At 45.8% G+C, this 22,450-nt stretch overlaps 1 protein-coding gene across 5 annotated transcripts in view; it reads left to right on the forward strand.

The window, feature by feature from the left end:
• The window catches only part of COX10 (cytochrome c oxidase assembly factor heme A:farnesyltransferase COX10), a 343,376-nt gene that overhangs the window by 189,823 nt on the left and 131,103 nt on the right, over window positions 1-22,450 (forward strand). For 4 of the 5 annotated variants that reach the window (XM_069953299.1, XM_069953302.1, XM_069953303.1 and 1 more), the window contains one exon: window positions 20,901-20,972. The exons of the other annotated variant lie outside the window; for it this stretch is intronic. In XM_069953299.1, the coding sequence (XP_069809400.1) occupies window positions 20,901-20,972 (72 nt within the window). Of the gene's footprint in view, window positions 1-20,900; window positions 20,973-22,450 lie in introns of those variants that run through there. 5 annotated transcript variants of the gene reach the window in all.

The raw sequence follows: 22,450 nt of genomic DNA on the forward strand, positions 1-22,450 counted from the left end.
TGAATGAATCTCGAGCACGCTGAGGTCCATCTGACCCCGAGCATGCAGCATTTGCTTACCGGTGGCTACAGAAGCTGGATGCAACCCTAAGGCTGCCTTGAATACATAGATACTGCCATAAGCCTTCATAGAGTCCATAAACCAGTTCATTAGTGTGGTGGGATAGAGTTCTCCCCATCAGAGTGACCGGTGCTGTGAGAGCTCACCATGCGAGGTGTGAACATAGCCAGACTACAGCCCTTTAGCTATAATGTATTTGAGCACTAAGGATATACCTCACCTGAGGCTAAAGACCTGGTACCTTTTCTTGCCCTTGTTGAGCAAAAAACATTTGTATAATGAGTTGCTCCGACCCTCAGTGGGGCCTAACCGTTTGGCTAAGACTCTGTGGTAGCAGTGGTCCACCCAGGTTACAAGCCATAGAATGCAAAGCCTTCAGTGACCAATAGCAGTCCTATCGCCTTATAAGTCAGCTTCCATGGAAATTAGTAAGTACGTACCCATCAAAACAAACATTGTCACATATAAGATTCTTTTCATACAGATAAGAAGGGAAACACACAAGAGAGGTCGGAACGTGCGGCATGTAATCTCCGGCATCAGGTAACCTTTATTAATGCAATGAGACAAATGAGTTTCCAGCACAAGTTCCTGACAGCAGGGTAAGGAGCAGGAAACAATGTCGCTTCAGCCCCGGCGAGGCCAATAAAACCGCCACACCGAACGAACATGAACCGGCATCTCCACATGTTCTTCTCCAGAAGGGAACATAAATCGTCTCTTGGAGGAAAGTGTGCCTGGGATTTATGGCTATCACTTCCTTCCATGAGCTGTCACTACCTAATATAATGAAGTATGAGCATGAGCATCCAACCACATGTCTGCCGAGACCTCCTCGTGTTCTATCACTTTACGTTAGGTCTTTTTATGTCACTCAGATTTGTTCCTGATCTCCACTTCCTCTAAGATAAAGGTCAAAGGATCAGCTAAATCACAGAAGCCATTTTGTCAACTATAGAGCTGTCATGTTGTCATAGAGTCACCCAGGCATTGTAGAAATGCACAGTACCTGCTCCCTCCACCATACTATCCCATTTTTTGGTGGTGCCTCCTTTTTTTAAATCATCTTTAAAACAATGCTTGATGTATGGCAGATAGTAGAGAAAAAGGAAGCAAAAGGTGTATTCAAAAAGGCGTTTTACTTCCAAAACTCCCAAAAACGTTAGCGAGCTATATAGTTAGTCTTCATTTAGTCTACTTTTGTGTTTAAAGGGGTTATCCAGTGCTACAAAAACATGGCCACTTTTCCCCCTACTGTTGTCTCCAGTTTGGGTGGGGTTTTGAAACTCAGTTCCATTGAAGTAAATGGAGCTTAATTGCAAACCACAGCTGAACTGGAGACAACATTAGGGGGAAAAGTGGCCATGTTTTTGTAGCACTGGATAACCCCTTTAATAGCCTTTGAAAATTTGGGTAAATATGAGTGCCTAGAGCAGATATAAAACCTTTAAGCTAGTATCCTGATAGACATCTAAAGGTGTTGTCATGACAGGCAGGCATAGACAAGACAAAAGACAGTGGGCCCTAGATCTGAACCCACCCACTGTCACCTGCCTACTTGCCTCAGTCGACCCTAAACGGTCGTGGACAACCACGGAGTCGGTCCCTACACTGCGTAGGTGAATACACAAAACGTAGACAGACAAACAAAACACAATAGAGGATAGTCAACTAGCAGGGTCAAAACCAAACAGACAACGCAGTACAAAATCAGAAGGAGAGCGGATAGTCAAATGTCAGGCAAGAGGTCAGAATACGGGTAGAGCAATAGCAAGGGGATTAGGACAGGGCACGCTGGGAAAGGAGCAGGGGAGCTGGGACTAGTAACAACTAATAGCCAGCAGGGAACTGAGGGATCTGACTGCTTTTTATCCTGGATCAGAGACTAGGTCCAGCAGCTGATTGGACCAGCCCTGATCCCAGCACCAAGCTCAGCTGAACAGATCTAGCAGTGCAGTAACCCCTGCACTGCCAGAAGTCTGACAGGCAAGGTAGGTGTGGCTGGAAAGTAAAACACAGTTCATTCAGTGCAAACACAGACAGAAATTCAGCGCTTCCTCGGCCGCCCGGCACGGACTGAGGAGCGCAAAGTCACATTTCTAACAGTACCCCCCCTCTTATGAGGGGCCTCAGGACCCTCACTCAAAGGACGAGGCTTAGAGGGGTTACAATTATGAAATTGTCTAATGAGACGGGGAGCGTGGACATCTCGGCTTGCCACCCAAGTCCGTTCTTCCGGGCCGAACCCCTTCCAATGAATGAGGTATTGAACGGAGTTCTGCACCCGGCGAGAGTCCAGAATTTTCTCAATTTCAAACTCAAGCTCCCCTTGAATGACCAGGGGATCTGGAGGAATAGACGGCAACACAGGAGTGATATACCTTTTCAATAGAGCCTTATGGAACACATTATGAATTTTCATGACTCTTGGCAATTGCAACCTGAAAGAAACAGGGTTAATTATCTCAGTGATGACATAAGGCCCAATGTATTTGGGTGCCAGTTTTCCAGACGGAACCCTAAGTTTCAAGTTTTTGGTGGAAAGCCACACCTTGTCACCCACTAGGTATTCTGGGCCAGATATGCGTCTTTTGTTAGCTTGTTTTTTCGATAATTCCTGGGCTTTAACCAAGTTCTCAAGAGCTTGGGCCCAGACTGTGCACAGTCTTCTATAGGTTTTTTCAGCTGACGGGTTAACAGATTCAGCAGCATGCGCAGATGAAAACCTCGGATTAAAACCATAATTGCAGAAAAACGGCGACATTTTGGTAGAATGATTTTCTCTATTATTGAGGGCGAATTCTGCCAAGGACAAATACTCCTTCCATTTGTCCTGGGCACTAGAAACAAAGCATCTTAGAAATTGTTCTAATGATTGGTTGACTCTTTCAGTCTGCCCATTAGTCTGAGGATGGAAGGCAGATGAAAATGCCAATGAAGTCCCCAATCGACCACAGAACTCCCTCCAGAACTTAGAGACAAACTGCACCCCTCTATCAGACACAACGTTCTCTGGAACCCCATGAAGTCGTAAAATGTGATTGATGAACAGAGATGCTAACGTACGTGCATTAGGGAGTTTCTTAAGGGGAATCAGATGGCACATTTTAGAAAATCTATCAGTTACGACCCAGATAACAGTCTTCCCTTTTGAAGATGGCAAGTCAGTGATAAAATCCATTGAAATGTGGGTCCAGGGTCTCTCAGGCAAAGGGAGAGGATGTAGAAGACCTTCAGGTAATCTACGAGGAACCTTGGACCTGGCACAGACCTCACAGGCCTCAACAAACAGTTTAGTATCTCTGGCCCAAGACGGCCACCAATAATACCGTGAGAGCAGATACTTTGTGCCAGCAATGCCCGGGTGACCTGCTAAAACTGAACAGTGGGTCTCTTCAAGAACTCTGAGTCGAAGGTTGGGGGGTACAAAGAGTTTTCCCTCCGGGATGTTCCTAGGGGCTAGGGATTGTGAATCTACCACCTGGGCGGCAAGGTCAGGTTGGAGGGTGGCAACGACCACACCTGGTGCTAAAATAGTCTCAGGTTCTTCCCTGGGGGCATTGCTGGCCTCAAAGCTGCGAGACAGAGCATCCGCTCGGACATTCTTAGAACCCGGACGGAAGGTAATTTCAAAATGGAACCTGGTAAAAAATAACGCCCACCTTGCCTGTCGAGGAGTAAGGCGCTTAGCTTTATCAAGGTATAAGAGATTTTTATGATCAGTTAAAACCCTGATCTTATGTTTAGCCCCTTCAAGGAAGTGTCTCCACTCATCAAAGGCCCATTTAATGGCCAACAACTCCCTGTTACCAATGTCATAATTACACTCAGTTTTAGAGAACTTCCTTGAAAAATAGGCTACAGGTCTAAGATTAGTGAGGGTGTCGGAACCTTGTGAGAGGACCGCTCCAACCCCCACTTCTGAAGCATCTACCTCGATGATGAATGGCTGATCTAAATCCGGCTGAATAAGCACTGGGGCCTCAGAAAAACATTTTTTCAACTGTCCAAATGCCTGTACAGCTTCGGGACTCCAGTTCACAAGATCAGCTCCTTTTCTGGTTAAGTCAGTCAGTGGTTTGGCAATGACTGAGAAGCCTTTAATAAATTTTCTATAATAATTGGCAAATCCTAAAAATCGTTGCAGGGCCTTTAGACTAGTAGGTCGTTCCCATTTCTCAATAGCAGCCACCTTCAGTGGGTCCATACAGAAGGAGTTAGGGGTGATAATGTAACCCAGAAAAGAGACCTTTTGGATCCCGAACTGGCATTTGGACAGTTTAGCGTACAGATGGTTCAATCTGAGCAATTCCATAACCTTACGAACATGACCTATGTGTGAGGCCCAATCAGGAGAGAAGATTAAAATGTCATCCAGATAAACTACTAAAAATTGACCAAGATATTTACGGAAAACATCATTAACAAAATGTTGAAAAACTGCCGGCGCGTTGCTTAACCCAAATGGCATAACCAGATATTCAAAATGCCCTTCAGGCGTATTAAAGGCAGTTTTCCACTAGTCCCCCTCCCTTATTCTTATCAGATTGTAGGCCCCACGTAGGTCAATCTTAGAGAACCACTGGGCGCCCACAATCTGATTGAATAGATCCGGAATTAGGGGAAGGGGATGTTGGTTCTTAATGGTAATCTTGTTTAGTTCACGATAATCAATGCACGGTCTAAGACCACCATCTTTTTTCCCCACAAAAAAGAACCCAGCCCCTAAGGGAGAGCAAGAGGGACGAATGTGACCTTTGCGAAGGCTGTCCTGAATGTATTCTCGCATGGCCTCCCTCTCAGGTCTAGACAGATTGAAGATTCTTCCCTTAGGATACTTGGACCCTGGCATCAAGTCAATCGCACAATCATAAGGTCGGTGTGGCGGTAGCACCTCCACAGCCTTCTCATCAAAGACATCAGAAAAGTCAGATAAAAACTCAGGAATTGCTCCCTCCACAGGAGAACAATCTGTGACATTCAGCGCAATACAATGAGAAGCACAATTCGGCCCCCATTTAATCAATTCCCTGTTAGACCAGTCAAACACAGGATTATGCTGGTCCAACCAGGGCAAACCCAAAATAATGTCAGAGGATAAGTTATCCATAACCAGAAAATCAAGATTTTCTTTGTGAACTGATCCAATTTGCACCTCAAGATGCGGAGTGATGTACTGGATTTTACCCCGGGCCAAAGGGGTAAAATCAGCACCAGTAATAGTTAATGGACATTTAAGCAGAAGAGGGCAAATTCCCAAGCATGACCAAAATGCAGAACTAATAAAATTGGCAGAAGCTCCAGAATCCACATGAGCATACCCAGAAATACACTTATTACCTAAAAACAACGAGATGGGCAACATCAATTTGTTCTTATTTTCTAGAGGTACCTGTGCGCCTGAGTGACTCTCTCGACAGTCACTCAGACGCTGGAGTCTTTTCGCCGGTTGACCAGGCTTGGATGGACATTCTTTCACCCAGTGACCAGACTTGCCACAGTACAGGCAGAGATTGTGCTGTAGCCGAAGAGCTCGTCGGGTCTGGGTGTCAGCAGCACCTAGTTGCATGGGGTCTTCTTGTGACAACAGAGGAACAGAAGGATTAGACTTAGGAGTAGAGTTAGGGAAAGAAAGAGATTTAGAAGCATCAGAGGCGCTCTTTTCCCCACGTCTGTCTCTGAGTCTCCTGTCAACCCTTATTGCCAATGTCATAGTCCCTTCTAACGTGTCAGGGGTAGGGTACACCACTAATAGGTCCTTAAGTTGGTCAGACAACCCCATCCTAAATTGACACCTCAATGCTGGATCGTTCCACCCTGAAGGAACACACCACTGACGGAATTCTGCACAGTACTCCTCTACAGGTCTCTTACCCTGTCGCAGAGAAGTCAGCTGTCGCTCTGCCACAGCGGTTCTGTCTGGGTCATCATATAGTAACCCCAGGGCATCAAAAAATTGGTCCACTGAAGATAATTCCATAGAATCAGGGGGTAACGAAAAAGCCCACTCCTGAGGAGGACCCTGCAAGAGAGACATGACAATGCCGACTCTTTGGGTTTCATCTCCTGAGGAGCGGGGACGTAAACGAAAAAATAATTTGCAACCTTCCTTGAAGATCCTGAAGGCCTTCCTGTCCCCTTTAAATTTTTCGGGGAGCAGAATCGGAGGTTCCAGAGGCATTGCCGCGGTCATGGTCACTTGCCGTGGTGTGGACTCCTGCTCCTGCACCTGTTCTGCAAGATTCTGAACTAGCCTGTTCAGACCTTGCATTTGCTCAACCAGAGCTTTCACAGGATCCATGATGATCCGCAAAAGAAAAAAAAAATTTTTTTTTTTTTTATTTATTTTTTTTTTTTTTAGAGGCTGGCTATTCTGTCATGACAGGCAGGCATAGACAAGACAAAAGACAGTGGGCCCTAGATCTGAACCCACCCACTGTCACCTGCCTACTTGCCTCAGTCGACCCTAAACGGTCGTGGACAACCACGGAGTCGGTCCCTACACTGCGTAGGTGAATACACAAAACGTAGACAGACAAACAAAACACAATAGAGGATAGTCAACTAGCAGGGTCAAAACCAAACAGACAACGCAGTACAAAATCAGAAGGAGAGCGGATAGTCAAATGTCAGGCAAGAGGTCAGAATACGGGTAGAGCAATAGCAAGGGGATTAGGACAGGGCACGCTGGGAAAGGAGCAGGGGAGCTGGGACTAGTAACAACTAATAGCCAGCAGGGAACTGAGGGATCTGACTGCTTTTTATCCTGGATCAGAGACTAGGTCCAGCAGCTGATTGGACCAGCCCTGATCCCAGCACCAAGCTCAGCTGAACAGATCTAGCAGTGCAGTAACCCCTGCACTGCCAGAAGTCTGACAGGCAAGGTAGGTGTGGCTGGAAAGTAAAACACAGTTCATTCAGTGCAAACACAGACAGAAATTCAGCGCTTCCTCGGCCGCCCGGCACGGACTGAGGAGCGCAAAGTCACATTTCTAACAGGTGTTCTACAGAATTGGAAATCCTTCTCTTCTGAAGTCTTTGCCAACACAGAACTGCTGAAATAATATGCAGATAGAAGATTCCTTTTCCCCAAGTGAATTATGTTTTCAAAGGTAAAATAAAGCACTTGGCAGTAGGAATCCTCTATCTGAGTATCACATTGGCAGTTCTGTTTTGGCAAAGACTTCAGAAAAGAAGGTTTAAGTGGTAGTGATTTCCGACAGCCTTAAAATGAGTCACCAGTGCAACCAGGCGGTATGAAAAGCTTTTTTGACAGAAGCTGAACAGAATGATGTATCACTTACATTGTTCTGTGCAGCTGATTGAGAGATATCCTCCTGAATAACATGGACAATAAGTAGTCCTCTTCATTATGTGCATGAGCCCAGTAGTCCTGGATATTCATGAAAAGCAGAAAACTCCACCCACCAGCTGCTTATTGGCTGTTATTTATCCATGCTTTATGTAGGCAGTTAATTGTCAATCAGCAGCTGGAGGATGGGTGTAGGGGGTGTGGCAACAATCCTATTCTCCTGCATATTAGGAGAGTGGCTGAACAGAATAATGTACAGTAAGTAATACACTGATCTCTTCAACATTTCTGATATTAGTTTATGCTACCCTCATATAAGGCCACATAAACCTAGTGGCAGATTCCCTTTAAGGATATAAATCTGTATAGTCTGAAGTAAAGAAGGAAAAGGGGGGACATGATCGAAACCTTTAAATATATTAAAGGACTAAATTAGGTTCAGGAAAGAATTGTTTTCAATAAAAAAACTGCAGTCAAGAACAAGGGGACACAGTCAGAGGTTAATTGCTATGTGAGAAAATATTACTTTACTGAAAGAGTAGTAGCTGCTGGGAACAAGATTTCCAGCAGATGTCATTGGTAAATCTACAATAACTGTAGCAAATATCTATCCTACCATAATAAGAAATTAGTGATATTCGAATAGTGATATTATTAACAAAGCATTGATTGCTCAGCTATACATCTGACGAAGCATCGGAGGGCGTGAAACGGACATAGGCCGGTGAAGGAGCGCTCCTCGTTTGTCCTGCTATGCGTTTTTTTGCAATAAAGGTGAATTCATAGTGAGTGCCGCAAGGACTTTTCTCTTTATTTATTTACATTACAAGCAAAGCAATATGTCAAATTAGTAGGAGTCAATGACATTACCAAAAACTGAGTAAAAAAACAAATACACCAACAAATTGTATTATTAGGAGTCAGTGACATCATAAAAAAGCAACATGTCATATCTGTAGAAGCCACAGACATAACAAGTAGTGATCAATCTATTGGGAGGAAGTAATATCAATGTATCAAGCTTAAAGGACAAGTGCCATGAAAAACTTTTTCCCAGTAATTGAAGCACATTACAAAGTTATATAACTCTGTAATGTGCTTCAATCACCTATCTGCCACCCTTCCCTGTCTTTTCCCCCCTCCACCCCCCACCAGGAAATGTCCTAACTCACACAGACCTAATTACTGTCGTCACTGTCACCAGAAAGCACCTTCTTGTGAGGATGAGTCATCAGCAGGAGGGCTGGTCTACAAGTGATGGCTTGCAGTTGTTCAGCCAATGGGAGCTGAGCAAGCTGAGTCACCTGACAAGGCAGGGGAGGGGGGAGGCTAGTGTAACAGGAGAAGGAGCTGAGAGAAGAGCTTGGTGACGGTGACGACAGTAATTAGGTCTGTGTGAGTTAGGACACTTCCTGGTGGGGGGTGGAGGGGGGAAAAGACAGGGAAGGGAGGCAGATAGGTGATTGAAGCATATTACACAGTTATATAACTTTGTAATGTGCTTCAAATACTGGGAAAAAGTTTTTCATGGCACTTGTCCTTTAACCATAAAATGTAAAAGGAGGCGGAGACCACACCTAACAGCACACTGGGGGTGGAGCTTCTGTATATGTGCATAAAAGGGGGGAGGAGTTAGGTTTCTTGGTTTGGGCACCAATCCTGAACATAGTGGAGACTGGGCTGAAAATGATTAATAAATCCTCCATATTGACTCTAAACTGGTAACCAACCGATAATATTGTGCAACCACTCCCATCATATCTAACCACAAAATGCGACATGGAAAGAAAGGACCATGGGTGCGATGTGCAGCCATTTCTGTCTTTTTGGCTTGTGCATATCTAACCACAAAGCAAGGAGTCATGGTGTCTCCCTAAACCTGTACAAGCCTATGTATCTACTGTGTAGCTGATCACCACCTCAGTACTATCTCGCAGGATCTTACCAGGATTACCCAATGATTATTAGGAAAATTTTGCCACCCAGGAGTTTGCAGCATGTGTCCTTGAGTCTAGCTGCGTGCATCAGCTTACGCCGTCTCTGAAGGAAAGAACATGCTGTATCCTTTGCACATTGGAGCAAATGATGATTAATGCCGGGATCCTAATTAATCCGCAGTGACAGATTAGCGGAGATGTGCCGGGGTCTCGTCTTTCTGCAGTAAGACTTTCCTGATAGGACAGGTGGTGAGAAGGGACACACAAAAAAAATTCAATTTGCTCCTCATTTGCATACATATGACAACCATCTGGGCTAATAGCTTTCAAATGTCTTCATTACGGCTCTTCTAGTGAGGAAACTGTGCTAGATACCAATTAGTGCCTGAAAAGCACAAGAACAACATGTAAATATTTGTGGAGGGGAAAGCGTCTCCTCATCGTGGCTAAATTCTGTCTGGTATACAAAGCAAACCTGAATAAATAAGGCCTATCATGGAGCGAGCAACGAAAAGGGGTGTACCTGGTCACACATCCTGTTAGGATATATGATAAAACACCTTACCAGAGCGATCAGCTGCTACAAAACGCTTCTTACACTCTGGTGGTCTTGGCGCACCCATGTATCATAATGTCTCCCTTTTATTTTAATTAGCGATTTGTAGTACTACTATTTGTAGTACTACTATTGTTTCACTGACCTGCAACAGCAGGGTGCCAATTGGTTTCTATTGCAACCAGCCTTTACTAAGCCTCAGTACTAGCAATAGTAACTCTGCTGAGTGAGTCTTTTTCAGGCAGATTGTACCAGCAGTGCAACTCTGCTTATTAGGGGGCCACTCTACCTACTTGGGGAACACTGTACCTATTGAGGGGGCAACTGTACCTACTAAAAGCCACTTTTTCTACTGAGGGGGCAACTGTACCTACTGGGGGCAAACTCCACCTACTAGGGGCACTCTAGCTACCGAGGGGGCCACTCTACCTACTTAGGGAACACTGTACTTATTGAGGAGGCAACTGTACCTACTAAGAGGCACTTTTTCTACTGAGGGGGCAACTGTAAATACTGGGGGGAAACTCCACCTGCTAGGGGCCCTGTACCTACAGAGGGGGCCCACTCTATCTACTGTGGGGCACTGTACAGGGGAAAGGGCAGCTCTACTTTACCTACTGCAGGAAACTCTCTACTTACTGTAGGGCATTTCTGTTTATTGAAGGGCACTTAACTACCTAATGGTGGCACCTACCAGCCAAGGGGGACATTATTTAGGACACTATGAGGAGGCAAAGGTCAGGATGGCGTTGGAAAGTGCGGAGCCTAAAATGTTTGCCCGACATTTGCCAGAAATGTCTGCTTCTATTGAGCAGTCCGTGCACGGATCGTTTGAATAGACCCATAGAGTTCAATGTCCCCTAAAATTGTCTGTGGTCACGGATCCGCCCCCACGGACAATTTTTCAGGACGTGTGAATAAAGCCTTACTTTGGGAGCATCCAGGACCAAAGATTTCCAGGCCAGCAGCTCACTTCCACCACACTAAGGGCCTTATTACACGAACCGATAATCGGCTGATCATTGGTTTAAGTTTGGACCTAAAATTGTCAAGCGCTACATGTAATAGCAATGTGCGCCCAACAATTGCCCAAACACATGATAACTTACCTCTCCCCACTCCTGGTCTTCTCTCCTGTGCTCTGCAGCTTCCCTATGGCTTCATCATCTGAGCGTCCTGTTTGCTGACAGGCCTCTCAGCCAATCACAGGCCATGGTGGTCCCGTCCTGTGATTGGCTGAGTGGCCTGTCAGCTGACAGGACGCTCAAATGCTGCAGCCGCTGGGACCGGGAAGCTGTGGAGCACAGGAGAGACGATCAGGAGCGGGGAGAGGTAAAGCGTCAGGTGTTTGGGCAAGGGCCGCATGGACATCGCTAATGATGTCTATGCAGCCCTCGCTGCCCGATTATCAGGTCCAATAAACGAGGATAGGTAAAATTTCAACCTACCAGGTTAATCCATTGTCTTCAGTCATAATCTATGGATTGTATATGGCCAGGTTCAGCTTAGGTTCGGAATCATCCCAGCCGCTCTCTCTCCAATATAGATCCAGGTCTGAAATACTAATTGCAGGAAATAGTTTTATTGATATGAAGAATGAACAGAAATACACCCATATGGATGGTTCTCCTGGGTCTCCCAACAAGTCGTAGCTTAGGAGCCATTCCTGAACCTCTGGAGTGACCCTGGTATTAGTATGTAAGACATGAAGAAGAAAATAAAGGGAATCTAATTCAATGTCAACACCCCCGAGTAGAGCCCCGGGGAAACAGTATTGGGTTATGGTGATGTCCCCCTCCCGGACCAGCACCTAATTCTACATTATGCATATGAAGTTTGTGTCTTTATTTCATTTGAAGACCCCCATTCCCTGATGGATTGGCAACACACAAGGGGTCACAGGATTAATCTTCCCTTACGTTTGTTTTATTTTGGGTCTTGTTAATAAAGCGTCAAGGAGAAAGAGACGAATCCACGACTCATTTTACTCCGACAGAAATGACTATACATTTAAGATTAAGGCTGCATTCACACGTTCGGTGATTTTCCCGGTCCGTGATTGTGGTCCGGCAGCAACCTCCGTGATCCGTGCAAAACAGTCCGTTTTGCATCCGTTTTATATCCGTGTCCGTTTTTTTCACGGATCTGTCTTACAGCATTTTAAATGACATTGATTACATCACATCCGTGTTTTTCATGGATGAACACGGATGTCACATCCGTGTGCATCCGTGAAAAACACGGATCTCATTGATTTCTATGGGGAATCCTTTCCGTGCATCCGTTCCGAGTAATGACATGTCCTATTTTTTAACAGAACGGATCACGGATCCGTGAAATCACAGAACATCTGAATAGCCCCATAGAAAGCAATGGGCTGTAAAATTGTCCGTGCGCACGGATCCGTGAGCACGGACAACTTCCCGGAACGTGTGAATGCAGCCTTAGAGTATAGAAAACACAAGACCATGTTACAGAGGGGCGGAGCCGTGACAACCTCCCGCTCCCTTCTATTTTTGCAAGTTAACAAGACGAAACCAAAAAGTTGAAGAACCTGGCTGGTTTAGTTACCTCCTGGAGTGGAGATGCCACTACTAAGCTCCACAGTCACAATAAAAACATTTCGGTTATTGTTGATTTAATATGGATTTCAATGTCTCCAATTCTCAAAAATAATCAAAATAAAAAGTTGTATTTTTTGGCGTAAAATGGCCAGATGCAAATTAATTTATTCGCAAATGGCCGTTTTGCAAATAAAATTTTCGCATCTGGCCATTTTACGTCACCTTCGCCAGTGGGGCAGGGAGGGGGTGTGGAGGGGGCGGAACGGAGGGCGTGGACTTTGGGCCCGCTTCATTTATCATTTTTTGCAACGCATAATGATAAGGAAACCCACGCCAACTCAGAGTTTCCTTGCGCACACACTGGTGCGCACGGAATTTATGTAGAGGCAGTGGGCTCCGTAAATCTCCGTACTGTCGGAGATGGGGGGACATTTTTTAGGCCCGGCGCAAAAAACGCCGGACTTAATGAACGTCACCCTATATGTATGGTAATGGTAATAGCTGATACTCATCTCTGTGGATTCTACATGGAGAAGCCAGTGGACTGAAGTCATGTACTGGGCCTAATACTTACGCGGACTCGCTGTAATTTGTACGTCTTGTTGTAAAGCCCCTATTACACAGGGCGATGGATGTTAGCGCTCGCTTGCTCCTCGTTCCACACTCGCTGCCGTCACTATTACACGCATTGGCAGCGAGCAGGCAAGAGCTGGGGGAGCTGCGGGGGGCTGCCTGGGTGGCCCATAGAAGAAAGGTACGGTCTGCTGCCACCACTCCTATTCCACGGAGCGACGGCAGGAGATCACTGCTATCTAAGTTGTTTGTCTTTCAACATGTTGAAAGACAATGACAGACAATGATCAGCCGATATCGTTCATCTCGGCTCATCGCTGTCTTCTGTTACTTGAGACGATTATTGGCCATAACGGCCAATATCAGCTGAATAGGGCCAATATTCGTTTCGTGTAATAGGTCCGTAAGATAGTGTCAGATTTGCAGTGTAGAAATCCAACATGTGTGAACATACCCCTTGATAAAACTTGACCTTATTAGTAGCTGCAGCAATGAAGGGCCGTCCATACTGACAACGCTATCACCGCTGCTGGGTCATATGTCAAGTGCATCGCATCATCACTGTGGCCAAGACACAAAAACTACTAGGAGGAAGGGAATTTGAAGTTGGAGAACAGGACAAATTTCGATATCCAAAAATTAAACCAGTTGGGAGTCAATTTATATGTAACCTGTGGGTTTTGCAACTATCAGGCCAAGACAAAGATGATGTGCCCCCCTGATAGCAGCAAATACAACACCCCTGAGTCCAGTAGTGGTGACAGACCATACATTATGGAAGTCTATAGACTCACCCAGAGAGGGTTTGCAATACAAGGCCTGCGCAGCGAGAATCTCCAGCTCAAGGTTAATAACAGAGTCCCCTCCGATAACCCTATTTCCCCAGCCATTTAAAAGTGCAATTTCCTTATTTAATTTTCATGTTGATTTGAATAGGGCACCTGACCCCGTTCTTATAGGAAGCAGAATGCTTTAAATCTCCCCCAAATGCCTCATAAATCATTAATCTGAATCCCCGGCCCAGCGACCCCCCCCCCCCCCCCCCTCACTGCGAATTACACACCCCTCTCCTTGAATACAAAGTTGAGTATCTTTTGATTAATGATCCTTTGACTTTGAGATGTAATAAGGACACCACTAAGAATGAAGACTCATTACTGTGAGCATTAATCCAGGGGTCCGGGGGTGTCTGGGGCATACGGCCGATGTGTAGCAGAAGGAAGGAACAAGACGTCTCTTCTTAGCATGAAGAGGATTGAAGATACAGACGTAACAAGAAAGGATCCACATGGGCCGAATACCTCCCACTAATACACGAAAAGGATTACTTATAGGATAGATATAGAGGCAGATCCTTTATATAAAGAACATAGCGGGGAGATCCAAAATGTTTTCTCTTCGATCTTCAATTATATGGACTCTGTTCCAGGTCCCTGTTCTCTTCACAGGAGCCCACCCAGGATTGTGTTACTTCACACAGGTCCACTCCAGTTTCTCACAAAGACCGTATTACATGGCCTGAGCCATCTCTATTTTACTGTAACTACTATAATTCATCAGACCGATCCGGGGGGGGGGAGTTATGGTGGTGTTGGTCAGGTCTGGTATGGCGGTGTTATCCATTCATAGTATGGTGGTATTGGTCAGGTATGGCAGTGTTATCCAGTCACGGTATGGTAGTATCAGGTCTGGTGTGGTGTGGCAGTGTTATCAAGTCACAGTATGGTGATAGTGGTCAGGTCTGGTATGGTGGTATTATCCAGTCACAGTATGGCGGTATTGGTCAGGTCTGGTATGGTGGTGTTATCCAGTCACAGTATGGCGGTATTGGTCAGGTCTGGTGGTGTTATCCAGTCACAGTATGGTGGTGATCAGGTCTGGTATGGGGGTGTTATCCAGTCACAGTATGTTGGTATTAGGTCTGGTATGGCGGTGTTATCCAGTCACAGTATGGTGGTGATCAGGTTTGGTATGGCGGTGTTATCCAGTCACAGTATGGCGGTATTGGTCAGGTCAAGTGTGGCGGTGTTATCCAGTCACAGTATGGCGGTATTGTTCAGGTCTGGTGTGGCTGTGTTACCCAGTCACAGTATGGCGGTATTGGTCAGGTCTGGTATGGCGGTGTTATCCATTCATAGTATGGTGGTATTGGTCAGGTTTGGCGGTGTTTTTCAGTCACTGTATGGTAGTATTAGGTCTGGTGTGGTGTGGCAGTGTTATCAAGTCACAGTATGGTGGAAGTGGTCAGGTCTGGTATGGAGGTATTATCCAGTCACAGTATGGTGGTATTGGTCGGGTCTGGCGGTGTTATCCGGTCACAGTATGGCAGTATTGGTCAGGTCTGTGTGGCAATGTTAGCCAGTCACAGTATTGCGGTATTGGTCAGGTCTGGAATGGCTGTGTTACCCAGTCACAGTATGGTGGTGATCAGGTTTGGTATGGCGGTGTTATCCAGTCACAGCATGGCGGTATTGGTCAGGTCTGGTGTGGCAGTGTTATCCAGTCACAGTATGGTGGTATTGGTCAGGTGTGGCAGTGTTATCCAGTCACAGTATGGCGGTATTGGTGAGGTCAGGTGTGGCTGTGTTACCCAGTCACAGTATGGTGGTGATCAGGTTTGGTATGGCGGTGTTATCCAGTCACAGTATGGCGGTATTGGTCAGGTCTGGTGTGGCAGTGTTATCCAGTCACAGTATGGCGGTATTGGTGAGGTCATGTGTGGCGGTGTTATCCACTCACAGTATGGCGGTATTGTTCAGGTCTGGTGTGGCTGTGTTACCCATTCACAGTATGGTGGTGATCAGGTTTGGTATGGCGGTGTTATCCAGTCACAGTATGGCGGTATTGGTCAGGTCTGGTGTGGCAGTGTTATCCAGTCACAGTATGGCGGTATTGGTGAGGTCATGTGTGGCGGTGTTATCCAGTCACAGTATGGCGGTATTGTTCAGGTCTGGGGTGGCTGTGTTACCCAGTCACAGTATGGTGGTGATCAGGTTTGGTATGGTTGTGTTATCCAGTCACAGTATGGCTGTATTGTTCAGGTGTGGTGTGGCAGTGTTATCCAGTCACAGTATTGCGGTATTGGTTAGGTCAGGTGTGGCGGTGTTATCCAGTCACAGTATTGCGGTATTGGTCAGGTCAGGTGTGGCGGTGTTATCCAGTCACAGTATGGCGGTATTGGTCAGGTCTGGTATGGCGGTGCTATCCAGTCACAGTATGGCGGTATTGTTCAGGTGTGGTGTGGCAGTGTTATCCAGTCACAGTATGGCGGTATTGGTCAGGTCAGGTGTGGCGGTGTTATCCAGTCACAGTATGGCAGTATTGTTAAGGTCTGGTGTGGCTGTGTTACCAAGTCATAGTATGGCGGTATTGGTCAGGTCTGGTATGGTGGTGTTATCCAGTCACAGTATGGTGGTGATCAGGTCTGGTATGGTGGTGTTATCCAGTCACAGTATGGTGGTGATCAGGTTTGGTATGGCGGTGTTATCCAGTCACAGTATGGCGGTATTGGTCAGGTCTGGTGTGGCAGTTTTATCCAGTCACAGTATGGTGGTATTGGTCAGGTCAGGTGTGGCGGTGTTATCCAGTCACAGTATGGTGGTATTGGTCAGGTCAAGTGTGGCGGTGTTATCCAGTCACAGTATGGCAGTATTGTTCAGGTCTGGTGTGGCTGTGTTATCCAGTCACAGTATGGCGGTATTGGTCAGGTCTGGTATGGCGGTGTTATCCATTCATAGTATGGTGGTATTGGTCAGGTTTGGCGGTGTTATTCAGTCACTGTATGGTAGTATCAGGTCTGGTGTGGCAGTGTTATCAAGTCACAGTATGGTGGTATTGGTCAGGTCTGGTATGGCGGTGTTATCCACTCACAGTATGGCGGTATTGTTCAGGTCTGGTGTGGCAGTGTTATCCAGTCACAGTATGGTGATATTGGTCAGGTCTGGTGTGGCTGTGTTATCCAGTCACAGTATGGCGGTATTGGTCAGGTCTGGTGTGGCGGTGTTATCCAGTCACAGTATGGCGGTATTGGTCAGGTCTGGTGTGGCGGTGTTATCCAGTCACAGCATGGCGGTATTGGTCAGGTCTGGTGTGGCGGTGTTATCCAGTCACAGTATGGCGGTATTGCTCAGGTCAGGTGTGGCGGTGTTATCCAGTCACAGTATGGCGGTATTGTTCAGGTCTGGTGTGGCGGTGTTATCCAGTTACAGTATGGTGGTATTGGTCAGGTCAGGTGTGGCGGTGTTATCCAGTCACAGTATGGCGGTATTGTTCAGGTTTGGTATGGCGGTGTTACCCAGTCACAGTATGGCGGTATTGATCAGGTCTAGTGTGGCGGTGTTACCCAGTCACAGTATGGTGGTGTTGGTCAGGTCTGGTGTGGCAGTGTTACCCAGTCACAGTATGGTGGTGTTGGTCAGGTCTGGTGTGGCGCTGTTATCCAGTCACAGTATGGCGGTATTGGTCAGGTCTGGTATGGCGGTGTTATCCAGTCATAGTATGGCGGTATTGGTCAGATCTGGAGTGGCGGTGTTACCCAGTCACAGTATGGCGGCATAGTGACTGATCCACTGCCCGCACCTGTAAACAGGTGGGCTCCCATGTGAACCGGTCTACGACAGGTTTACAGGAGTTTAGACAACCCAAGACTTGGAAGACGTCGCAGCATTACAGAGATGCATGTCCATCAGAATATGTAGCAGATGTTCCCGCCATCATGGCAGCCATACCGGATGTCACTCAGATTTACACCCATAGAACTATTCTGGTTTTATTTTTATGAATGTTTTTACGGAATGTTTTATATGAGAGGCAATGATACAATGTGCCCCATAGTCTAGGCAGCAGCTTTATAGTCAGGGCGAACCACACCCAGGGCCTCAGCTGCTGCGGAAATTACACATCCAGGGCGTCCAGAGGCGGAGGACAGCTGGGGGGGCTGCTAGCTCCAGGCAAAAATGGGGATCAGGTGGAAGGAGAAAGACCCATCCCTGCTTATATGTGATGTCCACAACATGAGATCAGGATGAGAAATGGGGCACATGACAACCGTCCCCGAATGTACTGACCGAGATGTATCTAACAGCTAACTGCATCCATCTATCTCTCTCCTATCTATCTTCTATCTATCTTCTATCTATCTATCTATCTATCTATCTATCTCCTATCTATCTATCTATCTATCTATCTATCTATCTATCTATCTATCTCCTGTCTATCTATCTATCTATCTATCTATCTATCTATCTATCTATCTATCTATCTATCTATCTATCTATCTATCTCCTATCTATCTATCTCCTATCTATCTATCTATATATCTATCTATCTCCTATCTATCTATTTATCTATCTCCTATCTATCTATCTATCTCCTATCTATCTATCTATCTATCTATCTATCTATCTATCTATCTCCTATCTATCTATCTATCTATCTATCTATCTATCTATCTCCTATCTATCTATCTATCTATCTATCTGTGCCTGTCATGTCCTATCCATCAATCAATCAATCTATCTCTACTATAGTTGTTCTATATGTGGCTGATGTCTCCATCTCTGAATGTTCTGGTGATGTATGGAGCAGAATGGGTGAGGTGGGTGGGGGGATAACCTGTGCCCCCCTGGTCAGCCCTCACCCAGGGCTCCAGACTGATAATCCCTCAGATCTTCACCTCGCTGAATATCAGACAATCTCTGTGTCATTTCCCAGTCTTGTGATTCCATCTGGAGCTCAGATCCATCGCTCACCTCTCCATTTATGGATGAGTCTCCGGGAGACCTCGCCCCACCGCAGCTGTGCCCGCAGAACCCGGAGATTGCCGTATACCGTATAGTATATACTAGGGTGTATATGTATAGTGTATACTAGGGTGTGTATGTATAGCGTATACTAGGGTGTATATGTATAGCGTATACTAGGGTGTGTATGTATAGCGTATACTAGGGTGTGTATGTATAGCGTATACTAGGGTGTGTATGTATAGCGTATACTAGGGTGTGTATGTATAGCGTATACTAGGGTGTATATGTATAGCGTATACTAGGGTGTGTATGTATAGCGTATACTAGGGTGTGTATGTATAGCGTATACTAGGGTGTATATGTATAGCGTATACTAGGGTGTGTATGTATAGCGTATACTAGGGTGTGTATGTATAGCGTATACTAGGGTGTGTATGTATAGCGTATACTAGGGTGTGTATGTATAGCGTATACTAGGGTGTATATGTATAGCGTATACTAGGGTGTGTATGTATAGTGTATACTAGGGTTTATATGTATAGCGTATACTAGGGTGTATATGTATAGTGTAAACTAGGGTGTATAAGTACAGTGTATACTGGGGTGTGTGTGTATATATATATATATATTGTATACTATGGTGTATATGTACAGTGTATACTAGGGTGTGTAGGTATAGTATGTACTGAGGAATACCGGGGTGAATATGTATAGTGTACACTGCGGTGCATATATACCTGTATAATGTATACTGCAGTGGATATGTATAGTGTATACTGCGCTGTCATGTATAGTGTATACTAGGGTGTATATACCTGTATAATGTATACTGGAGTGGATATGTATAGTGTATACTGCGCTGATATGTATAGTGTATACTGGTGTGGATATGTATAGTGTATACTGCGCTGATATGTATAGTGTATACTGGTGTGGATATGTATAGTGTATACTGCGCTGATATGTATAGTGTATACTGGGGTGCATATATACCTGTATAATGTATACTGGAGTGGATATGTATAGTGGATACTGCGCTGATATGTATAGTGGATACTGGGGTACTACTGAGCCAATGTATCTAGGCCTTTCATCTGTAATATTGTCTGCTGAGCTGTCACATGTTACTGTCAATCTGAGGTATCTAAATCTATCATGTGTAATGCTGTCTGAGAGCATAGAGAGCAGAACAGGTGTGGCTCTTCTATCATGTGTGATACAGTCTGCTGAGTGTATCTAAGCCAACCATATGTGATACGGTACACTGAGCAGATATATTTAAAACATGTGTTATATTGCCTTTTCAGCAGGTATGTCTTATCATATTATGTGTGATACCGTCAACTTGGCTGGTGTATCTAAGTCTATTGTGTGTGATACAGTCTGTTGAGCTGGTAATACTGTATGCTAACATACACTTGTATATGTTTTCAACTGGTGCCGGAAAGTACAAGAGATTTGTAATTTACTTCTATAAAAAAAAAAAAAAAAAAACTCAAGTCCTCCAGTACTTATCAGCCGCTGTATGTCCTGCAGGAAGTGGTGTACTCTTTCCAGTCCGACACGGTGCTCTCTGCTGCCACCTCTGTCCATGTCAGGAACTGTCCAGAGCAGTATGAAATCCTCATAGAAAACCTCTCCTGCTCTGAACAGTTCCTGACATGGACAGAGGTGGCAGCAAAGAGCACTGTGTCAGACTGAAAAGAATACACCACTTCCTGCAGGGCATCCAGCAGCTGATAAGTATTGGAAGACTTGAGATTGTTTAATAGAAGTAACTTACAAATGTCTAGCACTTTCTGGCACCAGTTGATTTGAAAGAATTTTTTTTGTGAACTAGCCCTTTAATATATTATACTGTATATTTTTATAGCTGCCGGGACATTGGTATAGAGCTCCAAATCTCTCGGCTTCCTGCAGTCACCACTAGAGGGAGCTTAGGAGCCTACAGTATACTGTTTACACATTGTACTCAACAATAGCCCAGTATGAAATGAACTCATATGTCAGGGTCATGTGACCATTTCATAGGACCCCATTATTTTTGTATAGAGCCCACCCCGGTCCAGCCATTAGCGTACATATAATTGCTATCTGCCTATACCATTGAATTCTTATGGTATTGTCCTATTTCTTTCCTTTGGCTTATTACAGGACCGCTCTCCAGATTCCAGCGCAGAAGACGGTCGTCATAGTGACAGCACAATGGCCGCCGCTTTACATACGGTAATTAAGCCGCCTTTGTTAATTCCCTTGTAAACCCGGAAGATATGATTTCGCTTTGGCTGGATAATGATGTCTAAATTGCCTGTGTCCCGCGGTGACAGTGAAATATTACGTTCAGGTGGACAATTGAGCCCCCGTCCTGGGCTTGATGATACGCGCGCTGCCATTAAGGTCTCAGAGGTATGATTCGTGGAATGAAAACAAATGGCCGTTCAAAGCCAACTCTCAGCGACGCCAAGTAACACCCCCCCCCCCCCCCTTTATTCACTGATCCGGAGCACCCCGCCTGATATATAGCGGCAGAGTCTCGGCTATGGTCTTATAATCTACATACATAGTGGTGGAAACCATAGTAAGGGTTAGATGACACCAAGGAGAGCGCTGGCCGGATTTATTCTCACCTATGAGCAGAAGATACATGAGTAACAACCAGAAAGAACATAGACAACAGCAGTGATCCTCTACAGCTGTTTCAGAACTACAAGTCCCAGCATAACCCTGGCAGCTGCATGGCTGGGAATTGTAGTTCAGAAACAGCTGGTGAGCAACACGTTGCGATTCATTACACTAGAGGAACTACACAAGCCCTACCGTAGTAGCTAGGCCGGTGCCATTGTTTGTCCATTGTCCTCCTTCATAACCTGCAGCTGTTGCTGTTCTCCCACTTTAGGTTTGCAGTGAAAGAGCTGTCTCAACTTAAAGGAGGAGTCTGGGGGATTATAAAAGCCAGCAGCCAGCAGGGGGGAAATCGATTACAAGTACTAACTTACCTCTCCCTGTCCCCGTGGTAAGCAGCAGGAGCGGCTGTGGGACCCCAAACAGGCTCCAGGATCTTTGGGGTGTCCCCTTCATGACCTGGCTGATGGACTGGCTGCTCAGTCGCTCCAGTCACTAATTGGCTGAGCGACCAGTCCATCATCTGGGACAGGCACTTTTACCAACTCGGGGAAAATTGTCATCACAACTTGGGGGAAAATGCCTTCCAGCGGGGGTCCCGAGGCCAGTCCTGCTGCTCCCCGCGGGGGCAGGGAGAGGTAAGTCTGTGCTTGTAATCAATTACACCCCTGCTGCCTGCAAGATTGTATAATCCGCCGGACTTCTCCAGCATGATTGGTCTGATATGGCTCATGTTTTTCCCCTTTGTAATGGTATGCTCCGCAAGATTCAAAGTATATCTATACCCAGGGGCGTAACTACCACTGTAGAAGCCATAGTGGCTGCTATGGGCCCATCCTTGCAATACACTGGGCCTCCTGAGCTGCCATCCTACTACCCAGGGAGATTCCTACATTGGGGGACACTAAGCACTGGGGGTAGGATATTAGCGGAGATGTCTATTTTAGGGGGCACTATGGTGGGATACCAGGTGAGATGCCTACCACAGGGGAAACTAGGGGAGATGCCTACCATGGGGGCACTATCTACTGAGTGGATACCAGGGGAGATTCCTAACATATGCTATCTACTGGACAGAGGGC

This window comes from Dendropsophus ebraccatus, chromosome 14, assembly GCF_027789765.1.
Source record: "Dendropsophus ebraccatus isolate aDenEbr1 chromosome 14, aDenEbr1.pat, whole genome shotgun sequence".
NCBI lineage: Eukaryota > Metazoa > Chordata > Amphibia > Anura > Hylidae > Dendropsophus > Dendropsophus ebraccatus.